Here is a 26,399-nt window from a genome sequence, read left to right as displayed (position 1 = left end):
GGTTTGATGACCCAATCCTCCAAATGACACCTGATGAGCATCCTTGGGCCAGTCACAGTTCTCTTAGACCCACCTACTTTACAAGATGCCTGTTTTGGGGAGAAAAACAGAAGGCAATTGTAAGCCACTTGGAGATTCCTTAGGGCAGAGAAAAACAGGGTGTGAAAGCCAACCCTTCTTCTTTTGGTGTCCTGAATCAACTCCCTGTCAATTTACTAAAGTTCACTCTGCCCCGATCCCTAGACAACATTGCCTAAGATGGCTGGGCTAATGTCTAAGCTTGTAGGAAGGATGTCATTATAACTTCTGAGAGAGTTCCACCACCAAATCAGGACTGACTTCTGCTTTCACAGGGTGGGGCTGTCTTAGAAGTAAGCTACGCTCCTTACCAGGAAGAAGGGCAAGGCAGCAATTCTTGCCGGGTTCCTGGGTGTTCTTGACTGCTCTAAAACTAGCACCATTCCAGCTGATTTGTGGTTCTAGCCCGGCCCTTCATCATCGGGGTTGTACCTCCTCTGCCCCATCACCACACCTTTCTTCCCAGCGTTTGACCCCCAAATGTGCTTTCTCCAAAACATAAAACCTTCCGTGACCACAAGAAGAAGTAAAAAATGAAAGTCATCATCTGGTTTCATGCAGCAATAATTACTCTGCTCCCCACTGCCTGACTGGTTTTTAATTACAGGAGATTAGAAAAAGTAATTGACCAAGCAATAAGCTGGCCCAAGGCTGAAGCTTGATTCCTTCAAGTTAACCCTCCCCGTGGCTCCACAGACAAAAGGTGATCACAATTAGAGTCATGTACAAGCACAGTGGGAGGGACTGGCTGGCGCCAAGATAAAGGACAGGATCTGGGCACACCAGACTTGATAGTCTATGTAAGTAACACAGCAAAATAAATGAGAGACAGTGTTGTATAGCAACTACAGTCTCAGGCTAAGGAGACCCAGGTTGAAATCTCCACTCTGCCATTGAGGATTGCTGTGCGACCTTGGCGTAGTCACACACAGATGCAGCCTAACCTACCTCACAGGGTTGTTCTCAGGATAAAGCAGAGGAGAGGAGAATGACACATGACACTTTGGGTCCCCATGGGGAGAAAGTTGAAAAAAAGTGGGGTACAAATGAAGGAAACAGTCACTTGCCAGCTCACCTCTGACACACAATAAAAGCTTTTCTAGGTTGGAAAAGACAAGGTTCTCCCCTTCCCCTTTTAATATTGTTGACATGCCACAAGCATTTTGTTACAATAAATAAAGGCAAGCAAAAGAAAAATAAAGCAAACCTCAGGGTAGGTATTTTACATGCAGACTTGCTTGCAAGGCTAGAAGTAACAAAAAAGCCTGCCAAGTAGTTTAGCAAGAAATCTGAGCAAGCCTGGCCTTGTCTTATAAGTAGTCTTCCTGGCCAGGCAGTCCAGAGCTTACTAATATTAAATGCACGTCAAACATATGCAAGTCATATATCAAATGTTTATGCTGCTCATATAAAAAGCTCTCAAAACATTCAACCAACTAAAATCACTCGGAAACGGCAGCATGCTGAAACTTCCAACATAGCTTAAATCCCAACACACAAAATCTGACAGAAGAAACAGGGCTTCATTGGTCTCCTAAAACAAAAACAAATGAAGTAGGAAGAGAAGCCTGAAAAGGAAGGGAGTGCTATGTCACTGGGGCCACTGTGTAAAAGGCCCTGCTTTCAGGAAATGCCAACATATCTTTCACCTCTGATGGTTGTTAGAATGGGGCTTTATTGGTCAAGTCTTGGGAGCTGACTCCCCCTGGACTTTAAAAGTAAAAATCAGCACCTTGGAAACACACATAATGCTGTACAACATGGGCATTGGTTTAGTGGGAGAATCAGAATCACAGAATCATAGAGTTGGAAGGGGCCATACAGGCCATATAGTCCTATCCCCTGCTCAATGCAGGATCAGCCCAAAGCATCCTAAAGCATGAATGAGGGAACTCACTGAAAAGGCCCTGTCCACTGCCACTGCCTCCTGGTGTTGAGACAGCCATAGCATGTATAGTGGGACCTTCGAGGAAGATCTGAATGACCTGACTGGTTCCCTGAGGATGGTCCTAGACAAGGCTATTTCAGGCTTTAAAAGGTTATGACCAGAATTCTGAACACGAACTGAAAGACACCTGGGAGCCAGCACAACTATTGCAGAAATCAGTACAACACGTTGCAAGCAGCCTGCTCTGATTCACATCCCAGCAATCGCATTCCAGACACTTTATAAAACCAACCCCACAAACAGCCTATCACAAGCTTTTCAGACCGCAGCCAATATGTCCCTTCACAGAGCCAGCTCATGCTCCCCTGCCAGAACTGCATGGTTTGCGCACAAAGAGCAGCTGAGACCCAAGTCTGGACTATGATGGACTTACGGTGATGACATCCAGTATGCTGAGGAGGCTGTGGACGCTGTCTCCTGCTAGAACCTCTTTCACCACAACTTCGGTGCCATCCTATGGGAAACAATGTACAGAAGATGAGAGAGGGGAAAGAGATGGTGTATTGGGCCTTGAAGAAGGCAGCTTGCGCCACCAGAAAAGAAGTTTTTCTGTGCATGAGACTCAAACACACAAGGGAATTGGAAGGGAGATGATGGGGAACAGTCATTAAACAGCCAGGAGATCTTGTTCCTCTCAGAATTATCCCCCTCCTGATCCAAGCACTAAACTTCCAAGCCCAGACAACTGGAGAGAAAGATGCGCCTTTCCCAATGGAGTGGCATCCTCAAAGCCTTAAGCAGCCTCAGTGTTCATCAAGTCAAATCAAACTTTGTTACAGTTGTTCAGACCAAGTTATACATAGGCAGAAGCATAAGGAACCAAAACAATATGGTCATTAAATACAATTTAAAACAGATTATAAAATAAAACTTAAAAAATATATTACTTTGGAGCATCGGATTCTTATGGCGGTGGCACAAAACTTAGCCAGCTGAAATGTCACTTGAGGGGGTCTCATCACTTAGTAGCCTCTTTGCTCAATCTACATCCTGATGATTTAATGAGTGGTTCAATCATTGCCATGAATGTCTGACCACTGTTCATCATTCCGCTGACAGAACTAGGATCCCCAAATATGAATGAGACTAACAAACGAGACTGAGATGTGAGAAAAGGCAGGAAGAAATTGCCCTAGGAGGACAGGAGGGACTGCTCCCAACAGTGATACAACCCAGATCCAGTTAATATTTTCAATAGACTCAGGTGAGAAAAACTTTTCCTGGGTCACTGTCAATTTAGGGAGGTGGGATGGAATGGTGTGCATATTTGGAAGTTTCACCAATGAAAAGGGTAAAAGAACTCTTCTCCCTGCAGGCAACTAACAAGTCAGGGAAAACACTTCAGCCTAACACTCTTCCCAACATGCTATTCTCCTCCAAAGAGAAGCATTCCAACATGCAACACTGCTCTGTCCCTTGCAACCACAAATGGTTGCAAGGATTATCACTCAATGCTATCAGATGTCTAAAATGGGCCTTGGGTATTTAACTCCTCTTAGCTGTTGCCTTACATTCTCCTGGATGCAGACTTCCAGTTTTCCATCCTGTACCACGTAGATGCTATTGTCCAGCTGTCCAGGGCGGAAGATGTACTCCCCTTCGTGTAGCTGCACAAAGACCATGTGCTTGCAGAGTTCCAGGAAAAGAGGCTTCTCAAAGTGCCCAAGGACCCTGTGGGAAAAGATGTGGTGATGGCAAGTGGCAAGAACTACGCTTGAAATACCCTGCAGATGGCCAAGGCATCTTCTTAGCTGCTGTGAAGATAGACTGAGGGGGAAAAAAAACTAAAGGTTTGCTTTAGAAGAGCACAAAGTCTGCATGCAGGAAGTCTCAGGTTTAATCTCCAGTTGTAAATACAGCAGACAGTAGATCTTTGCATCAGGGTGTACATTCCTGCCGCCAGTAAAAGTAGACAATACTATGCCAAGACCTTCATAGGTCTGAAATGGTGAAATATTCCAGTCTGGTGCAATCAATAGAGGATAAAGCAGTGCTACACCGTGGCTTTTGTTTTAAACATTTTTTTCAGTCATTATGCAAAGCTAATATGCTCAGCTAACCTTAGGCCAAATTTTGGATTGGTAGGGGGTTCCAATTAGGGTGCCCAGTTGTAAATGAGCAGCAGGACTTTTAATAATTCTGAAGAAAACAGAATTACAAGAGATAGAGTTTGCCTTGACTGGGGATAAGAGAGGCTGTTGCCAATGCTTTTTACGGGAAAAGAGCCCTGCTGCCTTCCGACAATCCGATCACTCATAGAAACACAGGGGGGGGAAACATACAATGCATCTCAAAACACTTGCAGCCATCCATGAAGAAAAAGGCAAGCAAGACATTCAAAGCAGAAAGAAGCAATTCCTCACCCAACACAGAATCAGCCTGCTGATCTTCCTGCCACAAGATGCTGCTACAGCCACTGCTTCAAGTTACTTCTAATAAAGGGGCCCAGTTGTATACATGGGAGAAAGATCGGGGACTGCAACTAGCCAGCATTAGTCAAGAGACAACCAACTTCAGAGACAGCCTCCTTCTGAGTACCAGGTGCTGAGGACTAGTGGCAAATGTGATTGCCATCATGGCCTGCCTATGACCCTCCTAGAAGTCCCTGTCTGCCCAGGTTACCAACAGGACAAGCCAGCTGGACAGGCCCAGATTTGTTTTAAAACAAATAATGTCAGTTCCAATTCTTACACAAATCATTAAGCAAAAGGGAAGTATTTCCCTTTAAACCCCATCAGAGTTCTGGCCCTCTTGTTACCTTTACCCCTTACCTGACATTTTTAAGCATGTAAAGGACTTCGGAGGGTAGGTGGGAATTCTTCACATCAAACTCTGTTAGGTCTGCTTCTAGTAGAGAGGGAGGAGGTTCTTTGGGCTGGAGGGTTGGGGACTCTTTCTTGAAGCGCAGGATCCTGCAAGAGGTGGAGCAGGGCAATTTCACACTCCCATTATAGGCAAGATGTATTAGAACAGGGGTAGTCAACCTGTGGTCCTCCAGATGTCCATGGACTACAATTCCCATGAGCCCCTGCCAGCAAATGCGGGCAGGGGCTCATGGGAATTGTAGTCCATGGGCATCTGAAGGACCACAGGTTGACTACCCCTGTATTAGAAGACTTACAAACCACGACTCTCAGTCAATGATTCCCAAAGCAATTTATGATAACAGAGCAATAAAAACAACCCAATGATACAATAAAATCAGTATTAGGCCAGCAAGAGATACAGCAGCTGGAAATAAAGATCCCTGGCAGATCAGCACAGAAGTACAGGCAACAGTTCGGCAGATGTCACAAGAAGCCATGTTTGTACAACAAACATTGGTTTCCTGCTTGATGCGCAAGCCCCAGATTGCCTTTTTTTTCTAGCCTCCTCTCCTGCCTCGCAGCAAGGAAGTCATCTTCCTTTTTGTGCATCAAGGAACCACAATTAACACAAAGCATAGGTCACAAGCCAGCTACAAACCCAAGTCTGAAATCCCATCAGAACTCAGGACATCACATTTAAATGGGGTTTGACCAAACCAACGATATAGTCAGATCAGTAATATAGTCAGATTACTTGTCAAGCCAGTATAAAGATAGCACACATTGCAATTAAACTGCTTACTCTGTCTCGCCTCTTCCTTCTATTCTGCTGTGTTCTTCCTTGTGACCCTGCCTTGCTTTCACCTTGGATTTGATCCTGTTTTGCATTCTGCCTAGGCCCAATTCCACCCACGTCCCACAAAGGCTCTCCCCATCAGTTTACAATTAGTCCACCTATGAACTGGGCCTGGTCAGTTCAGGACATTGCACCCAGGGTCCACCAACAAACATCTCCCATGGAAACAAGTCTGTATACACACCCAGACTGCACTTTATTTCCTTTAATCCATAAAAGACATCTGAGAGGCAGTGGTTGAAAGCCCTTCTGGTCCACATTGCCCAAACAACAGCATAGCCTTTGTCCTCCATGCCCCCATACCTCTTTGCCAAGGACAAGACTTTGGCCCTTTTCCGCATCCGCTGCCGAGGCACAGCGTTTCCAACCAGAGTATTTGGCAAAGTTGTTACCTAAAAGGAAGCAAGACGCCTTGAAGAGTGAGATCTGGCTCAGCCACAGAACAGAGAGGAGAAATGCACCACAGCTCTGGAGTTGCTGGGCCAATAACCAACTGGCTCCAAAAGAATGGGCAATTGTCTTTGCACCAGTGAGGTCCAAACAAGGGGCATAGCCCAAGTGATCTGAACACTGAGGTTAACATTATGTTATTGACTTAACTCAATAACTGGTTTCAAATCATAATCAACCCAGTTGTTTTAGTCTATAACAGATTAGTGTCCCAATTACAGTGAGATCCAGCTATAGCAAGACCCGATACATTTTCCACCTAGAAATATTTTGGAAGCCTAAAACGATTTCCACTGTTAAAGGACATTTCTTTTATCCTTGTGTGCTATGAAACATGCTGTTTTACTGGTGGGTCAGGAAATCGGCTCTTGAAGGAGGCTCAGGGAGCCCAAGGGCAAAGGTTCAGCTTGTGACAGCTGTGTCTGGAGTGCCACCTAAAGGAGTACACACGCAATGCATCCAATGGTTTGCTCAGGCCGTTCATTTGTTTTTCAAGCTCAGAAAATGTCACCCACGGAACACTAGAGTAGAGTTCAGAAGCACCTCACCTCTTAGAGGGCTAGCATCATGCTCAAGAATGGGAGGTATAAAAATTCAAATAAAGAAAGAAAGAAGAGGAAACACTGGTGGCTACAGAGGCCACAGACCTGCCCAAGCCCCAGTTTGTTCTACATCAGTCTGCATTTCAGGGGCAGTGAAATGCTAAGGGAATCCTAGGAATGTATCTTCTCTCCTTATCTTCTCTCCTAGTGTATGAGCGTAAATCAGATAATTTGGCCAGTTGTTTAGCGACTAGGCCATGCTCTCCTGTGCAGCAATCTTTCACTACTGCAGCTCTGCTGCAAGCGAGAAACACTAGCCACTTAGAACATCAGTTTCTTCAGGAGTCTTGTAATTACGTGTTGGCATAAAGGTGTGACATGGATAGTTTGCAAAGCCATCAATAGAAGCAAGCAGGGAACTGAGCGCAATTACTTCCAACAGAAAACAAGCTAACCCTGCAGCATTTTATCTCTATGGGAGAAAAGGGGAGGGGGGAGGCACAGTTTCCAAAGCAGCTCTCAAACCAAACCAGGGCCAACTGGTGTACATAGATACTAAGGGGAGGGATCTGGCATGCAACAAGGGTGCTTGGCATTACTGCTATCAGGCTGAAGTTGCTACCCACCTCATTACAGATTCTTACCTTCCGCATGATCTTGCGGCCGTAGAACATTACTTTGTCTCTCTTGCGAAACCGGTACTGAGGTACTTGTGGCTGAAGTTGCTCTGAAAGAGATATGCCTGTTTTTTTAAAAAAAGGAAAAGCACCAAGCATCTTCTAGACTGGCTTGCTACATGGGCACTCCTTCCTTGCTGCTACGAAGTAAAAAACTGCATGCTCATGTTCTGCCTAAGTTCTCCATTTGGTGTAGTAGGGAATCAAATACGCACTTATGTTTTGAGATTACAGAATCCAGAACAGAGTACCTGCTAGAGTGCTGAATTTGGACTAGAAAGGCCTGGGTTCAAATCCCTGTACAGCCATATGTGCATTTGAGCAAGTCACTCCCCTAGTTTTATAGAGTAAAATGTAAGGGGAGAACTGTATACTTAAATTGGAGCTCCTTAGAAGGAAAAGAGAAAAAAAAATGAAACATGGTTGGCTCCTACAGAGAGTGGTACTGTGTAGGCAGCATCCAGCTTTTATCTCGAGGGCACTGGGCCTCCTGTGTGGCCCTCCTTTCTGGTGTATATATGGACAAAAGGCACTGGAATGTCACAAGGCAAGAGTCTCCAGAATCCAAATGCTCCTCTTCTGCACCCCAGCTTTCCCTTGCCTTTGATATATATCCTACTTTTTCAGGACACAGTTCAGTTACCCAGCAAGGAAAGAGCTGGGAAGGCAAAAGAACTACTCTGATGTTGTGAAAGGTAAGTTATGTCAAAGCTACAGAAAGAACCTATTCCCCCCCTCCTCTTATTTTTACACATCCTGAAAATAAAATGAATTGTTAAATGGCTACTGGGGCATTATAATCTCCACCAAAGAGGGAGAACCTGGGTTTTACTCAACATCAACTTAACAAATATACATTTGAAACCCACAACCCACGTTACACTCCAAGCTGATTCCCCCACCACCACCCACAACCAAACTCCACTGCAAGACTTCCATCCAGGAACAATTAAATGTGAAGGGCATACTTACTTGACTGTTTGACCTTCCTGTAAACAAGACCCACAACAATTCCAATAAGCGTCAAGGCTACTGCTGCTCCAATGACTATTCCAGTTAACTGTGGGAAATAGTTAAACAACAGGTATGAGTCCTTATAACTGCATTTCTCCCTAATCTCTTGCCTGGTGGAAATGCTCAACATGTGCACTTTCCCACACCACAACCACATTTGGTTTGAAAGAACTATCCCCCATTTGATTGCTAAAGTCTACTATTTATGAACCCCCAGCTGTAAGCTTGATACACAAACCCACTTCCCAAAAGACGCCTCCACAAGCAGCACTAGAGACCTTAACACAGCATCAGTAATGACCTGGGAGCTGTGCAGGAGAAACCAGAAGCCCTGGTTTTGGTACAAAGCTCAGGGCAATATCAATTCAGCGCTCTCTTCCCTTCAGAAGTGCCTGAACTAATATTAATTGTACACAAATGCTACATTACCATGGTTGTCTGCAATCTGTCTTCTACAAACTGAAGAACTCGCATTCTGAAGTCTGAGCTTGTCAAGAAGCTGGCCTAAAGATAAAAGTTTCAGATGCTTAATTTGCAGTTGCTTGTATGCTGTCCTTTATGGCACGCTGGGGACTTTCTGGACTAATCAAGTCAGTCTCAATGCTTTTCCTCCACCTGCTCCTTCAGGAAATAGGCCAGTTCCAAGAAGCAATTTTAGGTATGCCTAACTTGAGGATGAATACAAATTCATACTTTAAATCATAGTGTGTACAGGATTAAAAGTTAAAATGAAAGGTAAATGCACATGGAGTCAGAGCAATTAAACGATGGGCAGGAAATCAGTTCTATTTTTGTTTTTAATTTCCAGGCTGATGTGCTTTGAAAGAGCCATTAGTTACAAAACATACGACCCAAAAACTGCACTCTCACACGCCACGTTGTTTGTTAAGTGGTTTCTAAATGCAACTCAAATGTTTTTAATTTGCATGTAAGCACTTCCAAGAGCTTTTTAGCCTCATGCTGTCAGCCTAATCTACTTCAGAGTTGTTGTAAGAATAAGACAGACTGGGGAGAACAAGGCTTTAAGGGGAGAGAGGTGAAGGAGAAATGAAATTGGTCTGCGGTCCTGTACAGTCCTCAAACAGGGAAGCTTCAAGGGGAAATTACAATGTGAGATTGCTGAATTTAAAATTCAGAACAATAGACTGCCTAGGACTGATTTTTTTTGGGGGGGGGTAGTTTGCCTTTAAAGGTAAAGGTATCCCCTGTGCAATTACCGGGTCATGTCTGACCCTTGGGGTGACACCCTCTAGCGTTTTCATGACAGACTCCGTACGGGGTGGTTTGCCACTGCCTTCCCCAGTCATTACCGTTTACCCCCCAGCAAGCTGGGTACTCATTTTACCGACCTCGGAAGGATGGAAGGCTGAGTCAACCTTGAGCCGGCTGCTGGGATTGAACTCCCAGCCTCGTGGGCAGACAGCTTCAGTTTGCCTTTACCTTCCTCCAAATCACAACCCTGGTATTCCGACGTGGTCTCCTACTTAGCTTCCGAGATCAATATGACCATTCAGGAGTCACTGATCACTTTCACACCTGGGCTTTCGTTTTGTTTTTCTACACTTAACACAGCCACTCATGTGCTACACCCACTACTAGCCTACCACACGGGGAAGATGTTGCAAGGAACGCCATAGAAAGTCTGTAAAGGGCTCTAAAGCCAGAAAGTGTTGCATAGGAACCTACTGTGATGATGAGAGCGAAGTGGGAAAAGCAGAAAGCCCCAAAGGCCCGGGGGAGAAAGGAGAGCACATACCTGGAGAAGCGACGGAGGGGACGCCTCCCCCATGGCTGTCACCTCAGGCTGCCAAGGCCGGAGAAAGGAGGAGGTGGGGGCAGCGCGACCCACTAACGGTTACTTTCTCCCCCTTGGGAATCGAGCCCTAGAGGTCAAGTGTGAAAGTTCACTGGAAAAAGGTCAGGAAGCCTCCAATCAGTAATTTCCGAAATCGTCACATCCGCGGAGGAGTGTCGTTGGGCCTTTCGGGGTCCTACAGAATCCTTTCATCGTGTCAGGGCAAGTGTTTTGATCCCACGGCAGCGGAGAAAGAGAGAGCCAGCGCGAGATAAACTTTTGATTAAAACCCGGAAGATTAAGTTGCGCACATTTTCTACCTCTATACGCAGCACGTCAGAGACTGGACTTAGTTCCCAGGATCTTTTGACCAATGAGTAGGCGCCTGGGTAATAACCGCCAACCAAGTTGGAGCTTTCAAGAGGGAGAGGACAGGGGGTGGGGAGTAACGTACCCAATCAGAATACGGAAATTCCAAGCGTGGGTGGTCGGCGGTGTCACGTGCGGGAATTATACCTCAACGTCTGAGAGGAGCCCCACTCACGACTCACCCCAGTAGAAAACCGTAGCTTTGATTATCTTACTTCTGATTGGCTAGGAAGACAGCTCCCGCCCCAAGCACTTATTTCCCTTCTGTGTATGGGAACTGGCGATTAGCTACGCGCCACCGAGCCAATGAGAACCAGCGATATTGCTGGGTGCCTGAGGAAACAGGAAGCGGCTTTTGGCTCGAGGTAAAATTGGTCACCGAGAGTGTGAAAGGCGCGGAAGTCATCTCGAGGTATTCTCTCGTCCCGTAGCCTTTCTTTCGATGGGGCTTCTAGGTGAACTGACCCGGGGCCTGGTGCGTGGCGCCGACCGCATGGGGGCCTGGACTAGCAAGAGGGGCCCACGGACTTTCAACAAGAGCCGAGGCACTAAACCTCTCGGCATCCGCATAACCCACAATAAGTTCAGGCTGGTGCCTGAGATGGTGCCCAAGCTCGTGGTGCCCGACCTGACCGGCTTCAAGCTCCGGCCCTACGTCTCCTACCGCGCCCCCGCAGGCAGCGAGCCGGCCCTCACTGCCCGCGACCTCTTCCAAGAGATCGTCGCCCCCAGCATCAAGAAGGACATCGAGGAAGGCACCTTCGATGCGGAGAAGCTAGAGAAATACGGCTTCGAACCTACCCAGGAAGGGAAGCTCTTCAAGCTCTTCCCCAAGAACTTCGTGCGATAGGCGGCGGCGGAAAGCCGAGACTGGCGAACTTGGAGGAACGAAAAGAACTTCCCCCCCCCCCAACCCCAGGATGAGGAGTCGGCCTCAGTGGCTCTTCGACGGCGAAAGGGGGCCTTCGCCGGATGTTTGGCTCAATATAAAGTCCTGGGTTACACAGCAAAACTCTTTTCTTATGTGTTAGCTTGACTCAATAGAAAGAACTTCCATGTTTTGCTAAGTGAAAGTTAACATTAAAAAGCCCACTTAACCATGGCTATGCGCAGAGTGACGTTTTGTGAAGCAGTTTGCTATATGGGAAGTTTTCATAAAGGGGAGGGGAAAAGAAAAAAAACCCAACATTAATGTTTAGCCTGGAAAACGGTTCTTTTAAGCTATCTGTAGTCTTTAGATTTGTTATAAGCTGGGCTGGGGCATTTTAATGATTGAACTGAATATCTAAATTTTATTTTGTAAGATGCCTTGGGCAGGTTCATAAGCATGATCTAAAAAAGTAAATGCAGGAAAGTTGATATTTCAAAAGTTTTTGAGCAGTCCTGTAGCAGTCTAGAGTGAAAGGGAGGGGAGAAGGTTGCTCCTGTAGGACAGCTGAGGTGACAAGGACATACAGGGTAGGATTCCAGTGAGAGTTGCCAGAACATTTCTTTGCCATCTCTCCAAGGACCCTGCTTGAGTTTACGAAGTAAAACATAATGCCATAACAGTTCTATTATAAAACCTAGCATTAATAGATCAGAGCATAAAAACAAACCATGCATGACTTATTAGCTTGCCTTATTCTGCCAAGCAGTCCGAATAGCTTTTAGCTTTGCGTTATAGGTGGTATTTCAACCCCATGTTTATAATTGGTTCCCTTCTTTTGCTCCCTTTCTGGAATGCAATAACCAGAACTGTGCAGAGTAAACATATAGCCAAAACAGGTTTTTTTTCCTAATATGCATATAATGAAATTTGTCTTATAATTTCTGCACACTAGTCACTTACTGTCCACTAGCAATCTACTTCAACACCACAGTCTTTTTCCAGGTCTGTTAGTGCCAGCCTATCAGCATTTAAGGTAGTCTCTACTTCCTTGCCAGAATATCCTGCCATTTAGGATCACATTTAAAATACTAGGAGGCGCTCTTACAGGCAGAGTGATTTCTGAATTCTGATTTTTAGCTGGGTAACCTAGCAAGTAGTCTTCCAGTAGTGTTTTTGAACTGCAGGTTGCACACTACACAACATTTAGTTCTGGGGTGATCTTGTTCTGGTTAGGATTGATCCAAAAGTATATTATTGAAATTTAAGGCTGTTATTACTACTAAATTCCATAGCAAAACTGTCCAGCTATTATGACTAAAATAGCAGCCTGTTGGATGTGTGACAGAAACATGTGCAAGTTAAGTGGAGAAAAACCTATGCATGATTACACATGAACTCAGAAGTTGTGCCCATATAGTTGTAATCCTGCCAAATATCCCACTGGGTTACACAGCAAAGCACTTTTCTTATCCAGTAGCCTGACTCAATATAAAGAACTTTCATGTTTTGCTAAGTGAGAGTGAACCTCTCTGCTGCTTCTATAAAAGGAACATTTCTTTTGTAAGCTCACGTAAACCACAGATCCATTCTACCCTTCCCAAGATAGGTGGGAGTATATTTGGGGATTTATTCTGTTGTGACCTGCAAGCCACATTGAAACACGAGAAAGGTGGGAGTGGATATATATAATTAGAAAATAACACTGCAAGCAGTCCCTGAAATCTCATACCAAAAAAACAGTAAACAAAGGTAGAAATAATATCTCTTTATTTTAGAAAGGTCCAAAATATATACTTTAAACAAGTGATTTGTTCACAGTGTACATATTTGTAAATAAGTGTCCCAAGGTGGTAGGACTAGTATTTCAAGAAAAAATATTTGCTCTTCAGCAAGGATTCTTGCAGCATTATGGAACCTTTATGGACTTTTCCTAGGCTTCAAGAAAGTATCCTCACTATTAATGCTGTCTGTTGCTGGTGTTATTTCGTTCTGTAATGGAAGCAATACCTAAACTTCATAGTAGGTGGTAGCTATCTTAGCCCTGAGCTGGTCTACAGAAGAGATGGTCCAAACTGCTTCTCTACTCCCCATTCCTAAAATATCCCCAGTAACATATTCAGAGTGGTCTCTGGCTTTCCTAGGGACAGGAGTTGGACAACATAAACATGAGCATAATACTGCCAGTCTATTTCCTGTCCTTCAGGTGTCTGTCTGGAACCAAAAGATCTTAAACCACTAGGCAATCACCAAATGATGCAATTGGCAGACAGGCTCCCTATTTGTCTATTTTAAGCTGTTATTTGGAAAATGAAAATCAGGAAAACCTAATTCCCCAACAAAAAGAGGCTAATGAGGCTGGTTTCTCTTACTGCACCCCAATTGTCCAACATACCAAAAAAGGGCTTCTTTTAGAATGTAAGTAAAAGGGGATTACAATGCTGGATGTAGGTAGCAGTAGAACCTTATACTATCTCATGGAGGAACTACTATGGATAAAACATACTTCTAGGTGAACTTTTAAAACCCTCAACTGAATTTTGTGCTCTAATTGAGGTCCTTAGTTGTACCAGGACACACTTTCAACTGCAGTGATAGAATTAATGCAATGTGACTAAGCCAAAAGATCAACAATGAAGTGTCCAAGGAGTTTTAAAAGTTCTCAGAGCCGCAAGGCCCCAGGAATAAAGCTAGAAACCTGGTGTAAGAAAATCTATAAGAATAACAATGCGACTAGCACAGAAGTTCTCCTGGTGCTAAAAGGGTCCACCAAGAAGAAAAATGAACCAGAACTTTACTCCAGAATGAGTACTGATAATGTCTAGATTGAAGAGATAGTCTGGCTGGTTTCCCATTTCCAAACATGTAGGACATTGTCATAAAAGGAGCATGTTGCCAAAAGGCTGCTTTCTCTTTGGGCTTTGGACAGTTCAGTATTGTTGTACACTTTGGTATTTGAACCATTCCCACCAGGACCTGGCTCTTGAAGGTCAAAGCTTCCTTTAACTTGGACTGGCAAGGGAGGGGTTTGATCCTCATCTAACAACACATCAAAGGTGGCAGTTGGAGATTCATAAACTATCTTGAGGTTCTGGACTTCAAGATCCACTCTTGTCGCTCCTTCATCAACATGAACCACTGGCATATCCATAGACCATATCAAGGAATCACTCAGGGTGAGCCTTGACCAATCTGCTCCATAAGCCAAGGAATTATGCAAGACATAGGATGAAAGAACAGGGCATGTCTCTTTTTTTTCTGCTAATGAATAGAAAAGAACAGTCGTAAAATAAATTAAGACTCAATGGGGCAGTCACATCTACTGCTTTAAAAATAAGTCACTTTAAAAATCATATATCAATCACATTTCTATAGAGCTGAAAGCATTTTACAGTCGGGCTGCAGCCCTTCCCAGGACATTCCCCCCGGGCTGCAGCCGTTCCCAGGCGGCCAGGCAGCACGGTCGCTGGCTCTCTGACCCGATGGCCACACTGCCCGGCCAGCTGGGAAGGGCTAGGAAGGGCTTTCTCCACCCTTCCCCGGGCTGCAGGCATTCCGCGCCGGGCGGCGGGGAAGGGCGCTCCCCCCCCCAAGGCTTCCCCCCCCCTACCCAAGGCAGGGGATTAGGGAGTGGGAAAGAAGCAGGGGCGGCGCTGGTCACTCCGGGAGAAGGGGCCAATGGACAACCTTCCCCATTTTCCCCAACATTTCTGGTTTTGCTCCTGAGGCATTGGTAGTAGTAGTCTGTTGAGCCTGGGAAGGGGGAGAGTTGTTGCCATCATGGGGTGGTTTAAATGGGGTTTTAATTGCTGTAATTGGGGTTTTTAAATACTGTTTTATGGGGTTTTATGGAGTTCGATCCCAGCAGCCGGCTCAAGGTTGACTCAGCCTTCCATCCTTCCGAGGTCGGTAAAATGAGTGCCCAGCTTGCTGGGGGGTGAAACGGTAATGACTGCGGAAGGCACTGGCAAACCACCCCGTATTGAGTCTGCCATGAAAACGCTGGAGGGCAACACCCCAAGGGTCAGACATGACTCGGTGCTTGCACAGGGGATACCATTACCTTTACCTATGGGGTTTATGGTAGGGAGATTTTTTGTAAACCGCCACAAGCCATTTGGATGCAGCTGTATAGAAACTGATACATAGATAAAAATAAAATAACAGACATCCATATTCATGTCTTACTTTTTTCACAGTCACAAAGGCTAAAATTAAAAGGCTGAGATTTTAAGCTACTTGGAACTACAGATTCTGTGCTTAAGCATCAAATGTTGAAGCCTTACTCAAGCATCTGCGAAGGCTAGTATTCAAAAGACATAGACTAATCTTGTGTGTCCTGTTGTACCAGTTGAGGATGGGTGTAAAATATGCAAGTGGCTCCAGGGACCAGCTCCTCAAAGCCACTCGAGCCCTCCACAATCATGCAAAAAACCCCACTCACCTATAGCACCTTGGCAATTGAGGATTTTGAAGCCATTGTGCATGCAGGCTGCCAGCAGTAAGTGCTCCTTTGTTGGATGCCATTTCAGCCGCCACACTCCACCCTGCACATGAGTGTCCGTCAATGGTTGCTTCATGTTTCGGGTGTCCCACAGGAGAACATGTTCATCGTAGCTGGAGGAACACCCAACAGGTTTCAAATATGTGGTTTCTCAGAAAGTATGCAATTCCTATTCCAGTCTTTCAATATTTGAGGCTACCGAATAAGATATAGCCTATCTAAAACATTTTTCTTTGCTTTTCTTGTGCTATGTCCAATGTTCCTTCCCTGAGACAGTCTGTCCCAAACAATGCCATACCCTGAGGGTGTCAAATATAAGGATTATGGGCAGGAACTGGCCCTTCCAGGGCTCTTAACCAACATGTGAGCAACTAGTGTGAGGAAGGGAACAGGAAGCTGCTGGGGAGGGAGTGGGGCAAATGGGCACAGCTACTCCGATTTTCACTTCAGTGCTGCGAACAACCTTGTCTGCAGCAGTTGAGCAGAACCCCTTCACTTCAGTGGCAGACTCACTGGTAAACCAGGGACCACTGCAGCTGCATTCACACCAACTCAGGGTTACAAGACAACGTTGCATGCTTCTCCACTTGGCTAATCACACTGGGGATTCTGCTCCAAATGGCTGCGAGGATTGGCTTTTGTATGTGTGTGTGTGGGGGGGGGGGACAAACAATCCTCCACCAATGCCTGCTAGCAGCCAACATTGCCATATTTGCCCAGTAAGTTGGAGACCTATGTGGAGGTGGCCACCTCCAATCTTGACTTCACTCAGCTTGGGTTCCACTGTGCGGCAACTACCCCCTTGGTGTCCACAGGTGGAAGAAGTTCAACTTGTGTTCCCGGTCCCCTTCCAAAGTGGCTTGTATAGGGGGAGCTTGTAATACCCAGCTGGTTCATGTTTCTCTCCCCACCAGACCCTAGGCTCATGGCATTTGCGGTAGGAATGGTCTGGGGAAGGGGTTTGCCAAGCACTGCATCACTGGCTCTCCAGTCCATCCATGCAGTTTTTCCTCTGCAGGCACAACTCAGGAGGCCTCATGGTGAGGATGTGCCTACTCAAAGCTTACCAGTTTCTTTCCTTTATAAATTCTATATCTCCAGTACCTGACATTATGTTTTATGGCACACATGGCCTGCCAAAGTGGCATTTATTTGAGATCCAGCTCTTGTAATAAATTAATTCAATACCTTATGAATATAACAGACAGTATGACAGAGAAACTCACCTTCCTGTGGCCAGAAGATTCTCCCGGAGTGGATGGCATTGAATACTACATACCCCCATGGAGTGCCTGTAATGGAATGGGAGCCCAAGGTGGGGACACAAAGGATAAATGTGTGAATATAATTCATTCAATGTTCAATCATTCTCTGCTACTGAAAAGGAGGCAACATTTACAATGGACCTTCATCCAGAGAGCTACTGCTCACCTCTCACTTGTGAAAACAGGAGCCTTTGGACTATCACGGGTATCCCAGCCCCTTAGTTTGGAATCATCTCCACCTGAAGAAAAAAAAGACTGGCAATGCTGCAGCTCTCAGCTATAAATGACTGCATCTAGGATGTCCTTCATTTGCAGTACACATGGAACAGAGAGCATCCACTATATAGAAATCACTAACACACCACACAGCAAAAAATTTACAAACAACACAACATATTAAAACGATCACAGTCAGATTATGAAGAGGTGTTTCTAGGGGTAGAAACACCTAAATGTCAGGCAATCTGATAGAGGGGAGGCCTCTACTGCTACAGAAAAGCTTCTGTCTTAGAAGTCCTACTTTCCCTCAGGCAGTGGGGACATAATAAACAGAACCCTCACTGAGAATCTTAGCAAATGGGCAGGTAACCCTTTGGATATCCTGCTCCTCGACAGTTCAGACCTTGAAAAAAGCACTTCACCAAGGTATTCTAGTCCAGTGGTAGTCAACCTGTGGTCCTCCAGATGTCCATGGACTTCAATTCCCATGAGACCCTGCCAGCATTTGTTCATGGGAATTATAGTCCATTAACATCTGGAGGAACACAGGTTGGCTACCCCTGCTCTAGACTATTCCCAGTGGTGTAAATGCAGTTAGGCACATATTCAAGCTGTGCTGGTGGTAATCCCACACGACAGTCACTGGAGAAGGGAAAGTCTCCAATATTTACCACAAAAGAACAGTCCTGCCATTCACTGACCTGAGTAGACTATGTGTGTGTTCCAGTAGTCGAATGCAGCAATCCAGGCCTCAAAGTCATGTGCCTTCCACTGTTCCAGAAGGTGCACAGAAGCGGATGATTCATCGACAGACAGCAAGCTCAGTCTCCCTTTGGAATCACTGCTGACCAACTGCAGGGGGTGTCCCCTTTAACAGAAAGTACAAAACCACAAGGATAAATTGGTGATCCTTAGATGGAGAAGCTTCCACTATAGCAATTTATTTACGTATTTATAATTTAATTTATACCCCGCCCCACCCAACACAGTCAGCCCATGGCGGCTTACAACAGAATAAAATACAACAATTTCCATAAAAACCCCTTCAATTAATCCCCAATAAAAATAGTACCATCTATGAGTGTGTGCCCATTTTTAATCTTTCCCATAATCCATACACAGGAAATGCAACAATTTATCATAACAGATGTAACAGTTAAAAAAAAAAGACTTCTGTTCTAATCCCAACTCAGCCCACTGGGTGACTTTCTGCCTGTCACAATCTCTCCACCTAACCGTAGGGTATTTGTGAGGGAAAAGATAGAAGAGCTGCAAAAAATCATGCTTTTTAACTGTTTCCACCATCATCCAAGTCATGTATAGTTTGGTCCTACATGTCAGCAAAGAAAGGGAAAAGTGGATACAAAGGAAGCATTCCTGTCTACTGCAAAAACTCTACAACAGAAATCTCAGCTTGGTGGAAGAATTATAAGATAACCTCTGCTGGATCAGAACAGAAGTCCTTCTACACCAGCATCCTGTTTCCCTCAATTGTCAAACAGAAACAAGTTGCATTTCCTCAGCTCTTGGAATAGGACAGTGCTCGAGAAAGTTTATCACCATCAATTGATCAAGTCTTCCATTTTCTAGTCTCCACTCACCCCTGCTTTTGTCTCATAGACCAGTCCAGAGACAAAGCGAGACATTCATCCCCTAGGTCAATGCTGCACAACGGTTCCAGCCTGCAGCTCTTCTTCTACTGGAGAGAAAAGGAAGCTGATCAAGGTTGAACGGACTTTAAAAAGGGCATGTAATCCAACACCAGTTCCACAACCCAGCTGGACACCTCTGCAGATTCGGTTTCTTTAGGTAAAGAAGAAGATTTCAAACAAGGAAGAAACAAAGAGTGATTTTCAGTCCTTGTAACAGAGAGATAACGTTCTCACCAGATTCAGGGTTAGGAATTCACACAACCCAACTTAATGAAGTTCATGAAAGATTCTACAGTTATTGCATAAGAATTTTCTGGCAATCTTTTCTCCGTGTTCATATTTCTATGGATACATTCAGATGTCAAAATAAGTAATGCTTTGTGCAACCAACTCTAATTAGTCTTCAAGGCAAAATAAACCCCAGTTTGTGAATAAATCTCCGTTTATCAGCTTTTTGCCTCCACTTCTTGATAGAGAACACATCCTTCCTACTCAAAATGTTTGTGAATCCAGCCATTATAACAAACCCCAATAAATACAAGTGTTTTTTTTTAAAAAAACCCCACAAAAAACAGCTACAAACACTAGATTAAAATTCCAGTTTATAGGATTGTGGCCATTCAATCGAACTGCAGGTTATAAACCACAGCTTATTGTGATGTCTGAATGCAGCCCATTTCCCTTCTTGTTCCTCCCACCAATCTACCTTTGATTGCTCTCTTTCTCTGAAGGACATAGTTCTCAAACACTAAAGCACAGTTTGTGAAGGATACTGTTTTGCCTGTCTCCATCTCACACTCTGGTCACCTACCTCACTTCCTGTCAGGCAGCAAATTTCCACTGCTCCTTTGGCATTTGCAATGGCCAGCAAAGGATGTTCTGCAACAGGAACATGGGACCTTGAAAAGGAATCCACAAGAAGAGCTTTACGTGATGCCCATTTAGGAAGGAAGTGCAAAAAGAGATCCCCTTTTAATTAACTTGAAGCATTTCAGTTGTAGTTTGCAGCGTATGTAACTATGCCAAGTACTAAAGACAGTAAATATTTTACTGATCTACACTAGAAAACTTTGCAGCTATCAGAACTATCTAGTAAATGGCATGGCAATCAGATTCCAATTAGAAATAGACTGTTCACTTCGCAGTCTATCATGTTTAGCTTCACAACGATGCTTTGAAGTATCAGTTTTACAGCATGAAACAAACACAGGGTCCTTTGCAAAAGGCAACACAATACCAATGGAAGAGGCAAACCGAGATCCAAATGCAGCTTTCATCATCAGAGATGTATAAAGCAACACCTTCAGGGTTCAGGTTGGCAAAAAACATATACATGCCCACTGTGAAATATTGCCACCCTCCTCCCAACAAAATAATCATCAGGTGCTTCTCTCATTTTGGCCTACACAACTACCATTTAATATCCAGCACAGCAGCTGTTTCTAGCCTCTGGAGCTCAGTCAGTGGTGCAAAAATCTGTTCTTCAAAGTGATACAGGTAGAGTCGGCCCAGCCGGACGTGAGGATCATTGTTCTCATCAGAGTTCTGTGAAAGAAAGCAAAATAGAAACTTGTTATTTTTAGCATCTCTTTTCCATCCATGCTCATCAACTTACTATCCTTGAACCAGAAAATTGCCTCACAGACAAAGGAGACCTTCTCAGATAAATCAAACCTTCATTGAGGACAATCACATCCCCAGTGCGAAACAGATCACTGCAACCCTCTTTAGACTTGTTACAGACACAGGGGAAACCTTCCACATTTCAAAATGATCAAAGCCAGAAAGCCAGGGCTCACAATGTGCCCTCAGTATCATTCAGCTGTCTTAATCTTTAATGAAAGAACAGTTCACTTCCGAAAGAAATATTTCCAATCATCAAAAACTGCACCAATCCAACAAAATCTCTGTATCAAGATGGATGTCCAATATACCTGTCCTAAATTAAGTCAGTAATTCTTACAAAAATTGAACAAATTAGATCAGTTCTTCTACCTACCCACTACAGCCTATGTATGACAACTTCCACAGTTCCGCAGGGCCTGCAAGAGGGAGCTCTTCCACCAGGCATTTGCTTGAGGCCAACCGACTCAGAATACCTGCTGGTCCCCCCCAGACACCCGCCCATGACTCTCCCTATGTTACTGTTAATTGTTAATTATTTTATAAATGTGGTTTTGTAATCTTTTGATGCTTTACTGAAAGTTGATTTGATGTTATAGTCTGTATAATGTTCCATGTAAATTATATAATGTTCAGTGTAAACCGCCCAGAGCTGCAAAGAAACAGGCGGTATAGAAATCTAAATAAATAAAATAAAGACGGAAGAGCAAAAGCTGAGAGAAAAGCATTTTGTCTGAGGACATTTTTTTGCCCAGGCAAAATTGTGGACTTTGACTTCATTTTGCACGTGTACCTAATGTCCCAGAATAAGGGGGGGATAAAGGGGGGAAAGAACAAAATACTGAATAAATCCATCTCAATATTCAAAAAGCTAATTCAACAATTCAGGCTTAAGGTCTTGATAATCACCTTCAAGGCCATATGTGGTCTGGGCGACCACCTTTCTGCTCATGTCCCCCAATGAGCTCTATGCTCCTTGAGTACTAACAAACTGGTGATCCCTGCCCCTAAAGAGGTGCACCTGGCCTCAATCAGAATCAGCACCTTCTCCATCCTGACTTCCTCTTGGTGGAATGAGCTGCAAGACAAGATCAGGGCCCTGCAGAAACTAAAAGAGTTCTTCAAAGCCTGCAAAATTGAACTTTTCCACCAAGCCTTTGGTTGAGGCCAGTATAACAACACTAATTCAGAGACAACATAGGGCAATGCCTGCCGGCCACTGCATGTTATGCCCAGCTAAATTGCGGTTAAGTTCAGAATTGTTATAACTGAAGTTGCTGATATTTTCTGTTGTTCTGTTAAAAGTGTTACTAATTCAAACTGTTATTGTGTTCTGTGTACTATAAGCTGCAAGCTATATCTTTGCAAGCTACAGTCATTATTTGTAAACTGCCCTGAGCCATAAGGGAAGGTCTAGAAATGTAATAAATATAAATAAAATAAAAAGTTACAACCAAAACACTAATCCTAAAAAACAGTCTCTTAACTTGAATCCAATGCCTTCTTGAAACCATCACAGATTTCACTGCCTGTCAGAGGCAGTTCCGCTTACCTTGCCATCAGATTTCTTCAGCTGGTAAGTGCCACATACCAGGATGCTGTGCCAGCCTTCCACAGGGCACCACTCCACAGCATCAGCACTATATTCAGTGTCCAGCACTTGCAATGTTTGTATCTTGCACTGCAAAGCCATGTCAGAGAACACTCATCCTTGTCTGGAAGGGAAGGGGGGAGGCCCAGAAAGCCAAATCAGTGAGTTTGAAATTCTACACTCACATACAGCATTCAAGACTAAGCAGCCAAGTCCAATCTCCAAGGATGATTAAGTATTTCCTTCTATGTTGCATTAACTGATCTGGCATAGTTATAAATGTGTAGCTTCAACTTTACGGTCACCAATGAGGATGGAAAGCCTTTCTTAACACATAATCTTGTCACGTGTTTATAGTCCAGTTCTCAATTCACAAGATGTCCTTTAACAGGGGACATGCAGATCAGTTTCTCTGTCCAGACCCCCCCTCCCCCAGAACAGCTACCAGACACAGAGAACTTAAGGTCCCCCTTCCAAGCACACCTCTGGCCTCACTACAACAGAAATAATATCTGCAAATAGTTCATCTTATAGCCCTGATCCAGTGCCTACAATCTATCCCTGGGGTGGAGTTTAAACAAAAATTCCCCTTTTAAGCCCTCCTCTACTATGACACAAGCCCATTTTCTAAAACCACACCCCCCTTAGCCTCATATATACCCCACACTTCTCCAGTGGCCTATTACAGGAGCTTTAAAGATTATCTTCTTTAACACTCCACCATTAGACCAAAGTCACAACACATTTATATATCTTTTTTTTAACCTCTTCTCTCTTTGGGAATTTTAAAGCTTTCCCTTGACCCTACCAACACCCACAGAAAAACCCACCCACAGTCCATCTTCTTGGGGAATAAAAAGCCCCCCCCCCCCAACCCTGGCACTTCTCTCACTCCAAGAGCTTCAAGCTGAACACACCATGGTTTGGGGGAAACTTGTTTGTGAGTTTAATGGAGAACTGCAATCAATACCCACAAACAGACCCTGGTTAGGCAAGCCACCACAACTAAACAACGTCCTCACCCCCTGCGTCTCCCAAAGGCCCCTAGGGAAGAGAGGAAAAGACTCCCACCCATCCCGGCCCACTATAGGTATAGGCATCTATGAACGTGGACGTTTGAAACCGCCCTCCTGCAAACCCCCCCTCTCTCCCTGCTCGCTTCACCCTATCGTAAGGAAGCCCCCCTACCCCACCTAGGGAACGGGATCCATGTTCGGCCGCCTCCTCATCTCTCTCTGCCCCGCGAGACGCTGCAGCCGCTTTCCCAGCCAACCCGGCGGGAGGCGAAACCAGCCAAGGCCCCGCGGACGTTCGCCTCTTCGCTACCGACAGGCGCGGATAAGAAGGAGGCTGGGCCATGACGCGCCTCCGCCTCGCCGGCCCGGCCCGGCCTAAGGCGCCCGCCTTTCCCTCTCGCTCATTCTTTCTTTCCTTCCTTCCTTCCTGCCGTCGAGAAGGCAGCCATTGTGGCGCTCCCTGACTTCCCCCTTCATCCCACGGACAAGCCTCGACCGGGGAAAGCAGCCCTTTGCGGCCGTCCTGGCCCCCGTCACCGTGACATTTTTACCCCCGGCCTTCCTCCGAGAAGCACGGCGACCGTCTCGTGCACGCCTACCCGGAGTGGGCCATCTTGAATCAATCCGATGGGTCCCCAAACTCCCCGAAATGGGGTTAGGCTGCATGAGCAGCTCAACATCACCTGGCGAGGGGCACGGGTTTGAAACAATCCCCCGTCCAAAGGCAGCCAGCCGTCTTCTAAGACCTATATTCTAAGAGCTTCTTCTGACTAAAAATCAGGGGCAGGGGCCGTATGTCGGTAACTCAGAGCTCTGTTAAGAAGGGGTATATCACCTCATGGCATACAACTTCCCAAGATGGCCAAAGGCATTCGTTGCATTCCCTGGATCAGGCGTCCAAAGCTGCACCAGTTTAAAAGGAGTTACTTGAACCTGCACAGCTGAAAAAGGAGCCTGGTCAATAGGACTTCTCAGACACCTATAGATGTAACATGTGTCCTTTTCACACTTACAGCTTGTAAAAGGTATAAATGTGAACAGTGAGTCCTCACATAATCTACAAGAACGTGAGGGTGAGCAAAAAAACAATTTAAAAGAAAGCATGGTGGAATTACTTATCAGGAGGAAATAGACACTGTGTAGGTGTATTCAAGCTCATAAATAACAGTAGTTTGTCAGGCAGAGTTACTTCAATAAATGTTAAGTTGGCACTGCAAATAACTATAGAAAATAATTTTACTACTGGGCAAACTTGCTGATAATAGATGCAAATACATCCCAAAGGCCACTTTTGGTGATTTAGCATACTTGTTCTAGAAACAAACCCAGAGTGTGCCTTTCTATATATATATAAGACAATAGGCCTCACGCTTCCACATTTGAAATTATAGAGTCCGATGGCAACAGGTGTTTTACCATGGGTGGATACTTTTAACAAGTCTCTTATTCCTTGGCTTGTTTTCCAACAGTGATTCCACTCAATGGACTGAAACATTTAAAGCAGCTGAACAGACCTTCACCCCCCCCCCTCCGTCTAATGCTTTGGATAAAATTCCAAAGCCATTACAATTCCAGAAGATTTTAGGCAGATTTAAGTGTACCAGGGAAACTCCCAAAATATTACAAAACTAGGCTGAAAGGGGTTTTGGGAGGGAAGATTTGGTCTTTGTTTTTGAATAGTCTCATGAGTACAACACAAAGTACCTCAAATACTCTGCAATAGTGACACTGCAATTTTGGTTAGCAACTCATTCTTCAAGGGCCACTTTGAGAAGGTAATGGAGTGTGGTCAGCCAGAGCCCCACTTCCCAGAAAGGAGCCTGCCCACACTTCTGTTTCAGTCCTTTCCCATGGGTCTCCTGTATGGAAGTTGGCAACTAAGACACCAGGTGGTACATCTCATGGGGGAAAATTTTACCCACTTGTTGCAAATGAGCTTCGACCCCCAAAATGGATTCACCTTGCCTTACCTGCTTTTGATCCAGTGAGTAGCACATACATACATTTTAATGCATTACCTGTGTAGAAATATCTGTCATTAGAAGCAGCCCCTATTTCAACTGAGCAACAGCCCAAGGCACTCAACAAACTAGCTGGACTTGTGGGCAAGGCTTAAAGCATGTATTTGCATTAGCTACCATTACCCTGGCAAGCACAGCTGCCTCATCACTTCAGAAACCCAGGCTATTTAAATTCAGAGACAAGAAAAAGGCTGGGGCAATACACAACTTCAGCTGCCTTGCCCTGATCTTGGAAGCTAAACAGGGTCAAGCCCTGGTTTATACTTAGATGGAAGACCACCAAGAAATACCAAGGCCACTACACAGAGCCAGGCAATGGCAAACCACCACTGAACAGCTCTCATCTTGAAAACTTGATGGGGTTGCCACAAGACAGCTGTGACACAACTGGAGCATCTGGTTTAAAACTGAAAGCTGCCATTATTGTCTTGGAAGCTAAATGAACACCATTCCATTTCTACACTTTATGGTAATTTTCCTGTCTTTAGAAAATTGTAACACTCTACTCCCCATCCCCAGTCTTTGGACAAAACCAAATAATATACTAAATGATTCATTCCTATCCCTGACCACAGAAAGTCTGGTCTGCATAAAATCATCTTATGCCACATGCAGAATGCAATATAGGCTTTGGTAGGCCTCCATGAAAATTATAAATCTAGAGGACAGTGACCAAGAGAGTATTTCTCCATCTACTTTGATGATAATGGTAGCTCTCAAGACGTCCATGGACATCTGTGGCTCTCAAGATGTCCATGGACTACAGTTCCCATGAGCCCCTGCCAGCCAGAGTTTGGCCACCCGTGCAGTAGCACATAGGGCAGAGGTGATCATGCAGATACCTGGGCAATGTCAGCTTACCTACAAAAACTGAATGTGCCAACAAGGGCTGTACCATTTTGATTTAGTTGTCAAGGGAGCAGCAATAACTGAGGCTCACAGAGGCTTGCACTGCCACTGACTCTGTCATCATATGGCCCATGTGCTAGTATCAGGAAATAATAGATCAGTGATGTTGCAGCTACTCAGAACCTGAGAAGAGGCTGGGACACTGGCATGTGAAGACATAGAAGCTGAGTTACTCAGCATGAGCAAACAGTCTTC

The 26,399-nt window shown here is 44.9% G+C and overlaps 3 protein-coding genes across 10 annotated transcripts in view; 1 reads left to right on the top strand and 2 right to left on the bottom strand.

The window, feature by feature from the left end:
- The window catches only part of PNPLA7 (patatin like domain 7, lysophospholipase), a 93,580-nt gene extending 83,041 nt beyond the window's left edge, over positions 1 to 10,539 (bottom strand). For 3 of the 5 annotated variants that reach the window (XM_077306853.1, XM_077306851.1, XM_077306852.1), the window contains exons 1-8: positions 10,129 to 10,539; positions 8,802 to 8,876; positions 8,331 to 8,418; positions 7,326 to 7,408; positions 5,993 to 6,081; positions 4,798 to 4,938; positions 3,538 to 3,697; positions 2,400 to 2,480 (exon numbers count right to left, since the gene is read on the bottom strand). In XM_077306853.1, the coding sequence (XP_077162968.1) occupies positions 2,400 to 2,480; positions 3,538 to 3,697; positions 4,798 to 4,938; positions 5,993 to 6,081; positions 7,326 to 7,408; positions 8,331 to 8,418; positions 8,802 to 8,876; positions 10,129 to 10,161 (750 nt within the window). In that variant the 5' untranslated portion in view covers positions 10,162 to 10,539. The remainder of the gene's footprint in view (positions 1 to 2,399; positions 2,481 to 3,537; positions 3,698 to 4,797; positions 4,939 to 5,992; positions 6,082 to 7,325; positions 7,409 to 8,330; positions 8,419 to 8,801; positions 8,877 to 10,128) is intronic. The other 2 variants (XM_077306849.1, XM_077306850.1) reach the window with 1 other exon arrangement.
- Positions 10,540 to 10,688: 149 nt separating this feature from the next.
- On the top strand, positions 10,689 to 11,638 carry MRPL41 (mitochondrial ribosomal protein L41). The gene has a single exon (XM_077306867.1). The coding sequence runs from the start codon at positions 10,979 to 10,981 to the stop codon at positions 11,384 to 11,386; it is 408 nt and encodes a 135-aa protein (XP_077162982.1). The 5' UTR covers positions 10,689 to 10,978; the 3' UTR covers positions 11,387 to 11,638.
- A 1,519-nt stretch (positions 11,639 to 13,157) lies between these two features.
- DPH7 (diphthamide biosynthesis 7) lies at positions 13,158 to 26,236 on the bottom strand. 4 transcript variants are annotated; one of them, XM_077306858.1, is made up of 10 exons: positions 24,110 to 26,236; positions 22,220 to 22,382; positions 20,459 to 20,589; positions 19,856 to 19,943; positions 18,994 to 19,088; positions 18,094 to 18,260; positions 17,340 to 17,412; positions 17,135 to 17,200; positions 15,849 to 16,021; positions 13,158 to 14,665 (listed from the first exon to the last, which is right to left on the bottom strand). In XM_077306858.1, the coding sequence occupies exons 2-10, from the start codon at positions 22,358 to 22,360 to the stop codon at positions 14,226 to 14,228; spliced, it is 1,374 nt and encodes a 457-aa protein (XP_077162973.1). In that variant the 5' UTR covers positions 22,361 to 22,382; positions 24,110 to 26,236; the 3' UTR covers positions 13,158 to 14,225. The 4 variants fall into 4 exon arrangements, with proteins under 4 accessions (XP_077162973.1, XP_077162974.1, XP_077162972.1 ...); XM_077306859.1 differs by lacking the exon at positions 24,110 to 26,236 and adding an exon at positions 23,452 to 23,765 and having other exon boundaries at positions 13,158 to 14,662; XM_077306857.1 differs by lacking the exon at positions 24,110 to 26,236 and adding an exon at positions 23,452 to 23,743.
- Positions 26,237 to 26,399: the final 163 nt, after the last annotated feature.

Source organism: Paroedura picta, chromosome 12 (assembly GCF_049243985.1).
Source record: "Paroedura picta isolate Pp20150507F chromosome 12, Ppicta_v3.0, whole genome shotgun sequence".
Taxonomy (NCBI): Eukaryota; Metazoa; Chordata; class Lepidosauria; order Squamata; family Gekkonidae; genus Paroedura; species Paroedura picta.
The sequence above is the reverse complement of the archived record's forward strand: the minus strand, read 5'-3'. Positions and strand labels throughout refer to the sequence as shown.

Excerpts from the sequence above, each read along its gene's own strand:
- DPH7 (XM_077306858.1), bottom strand. The coding sequence starts at position 22,360 with ATGGCTTTGCAGTGCAAGATACAAACATTGCAAGTGCTGGACACTGAA. Across the intron at positions 17,413-18,093 it reads CACACACATAGTCTACTCAG|GTGGAGATGATTCCAAACTA; the intron begins GTCAGTGAATGG and ends TTTTTTCTTCAG. Across the intron at positions 16,022-17,134 it reads AATCTTCTGGCCACAGGAAG|CTACGATGAACATGTTCTCC; the intron begins GTGAGTTTCTCT and ends GTGTTCCTCCAG.
- MRPL41 (XM_077306867.1), top strand. The coding sequence starts at position 10,979 with ATGGGGCTTCTAGGTGAACTGACCCGGGGCCTGGTGCGTGGCGCCGAC.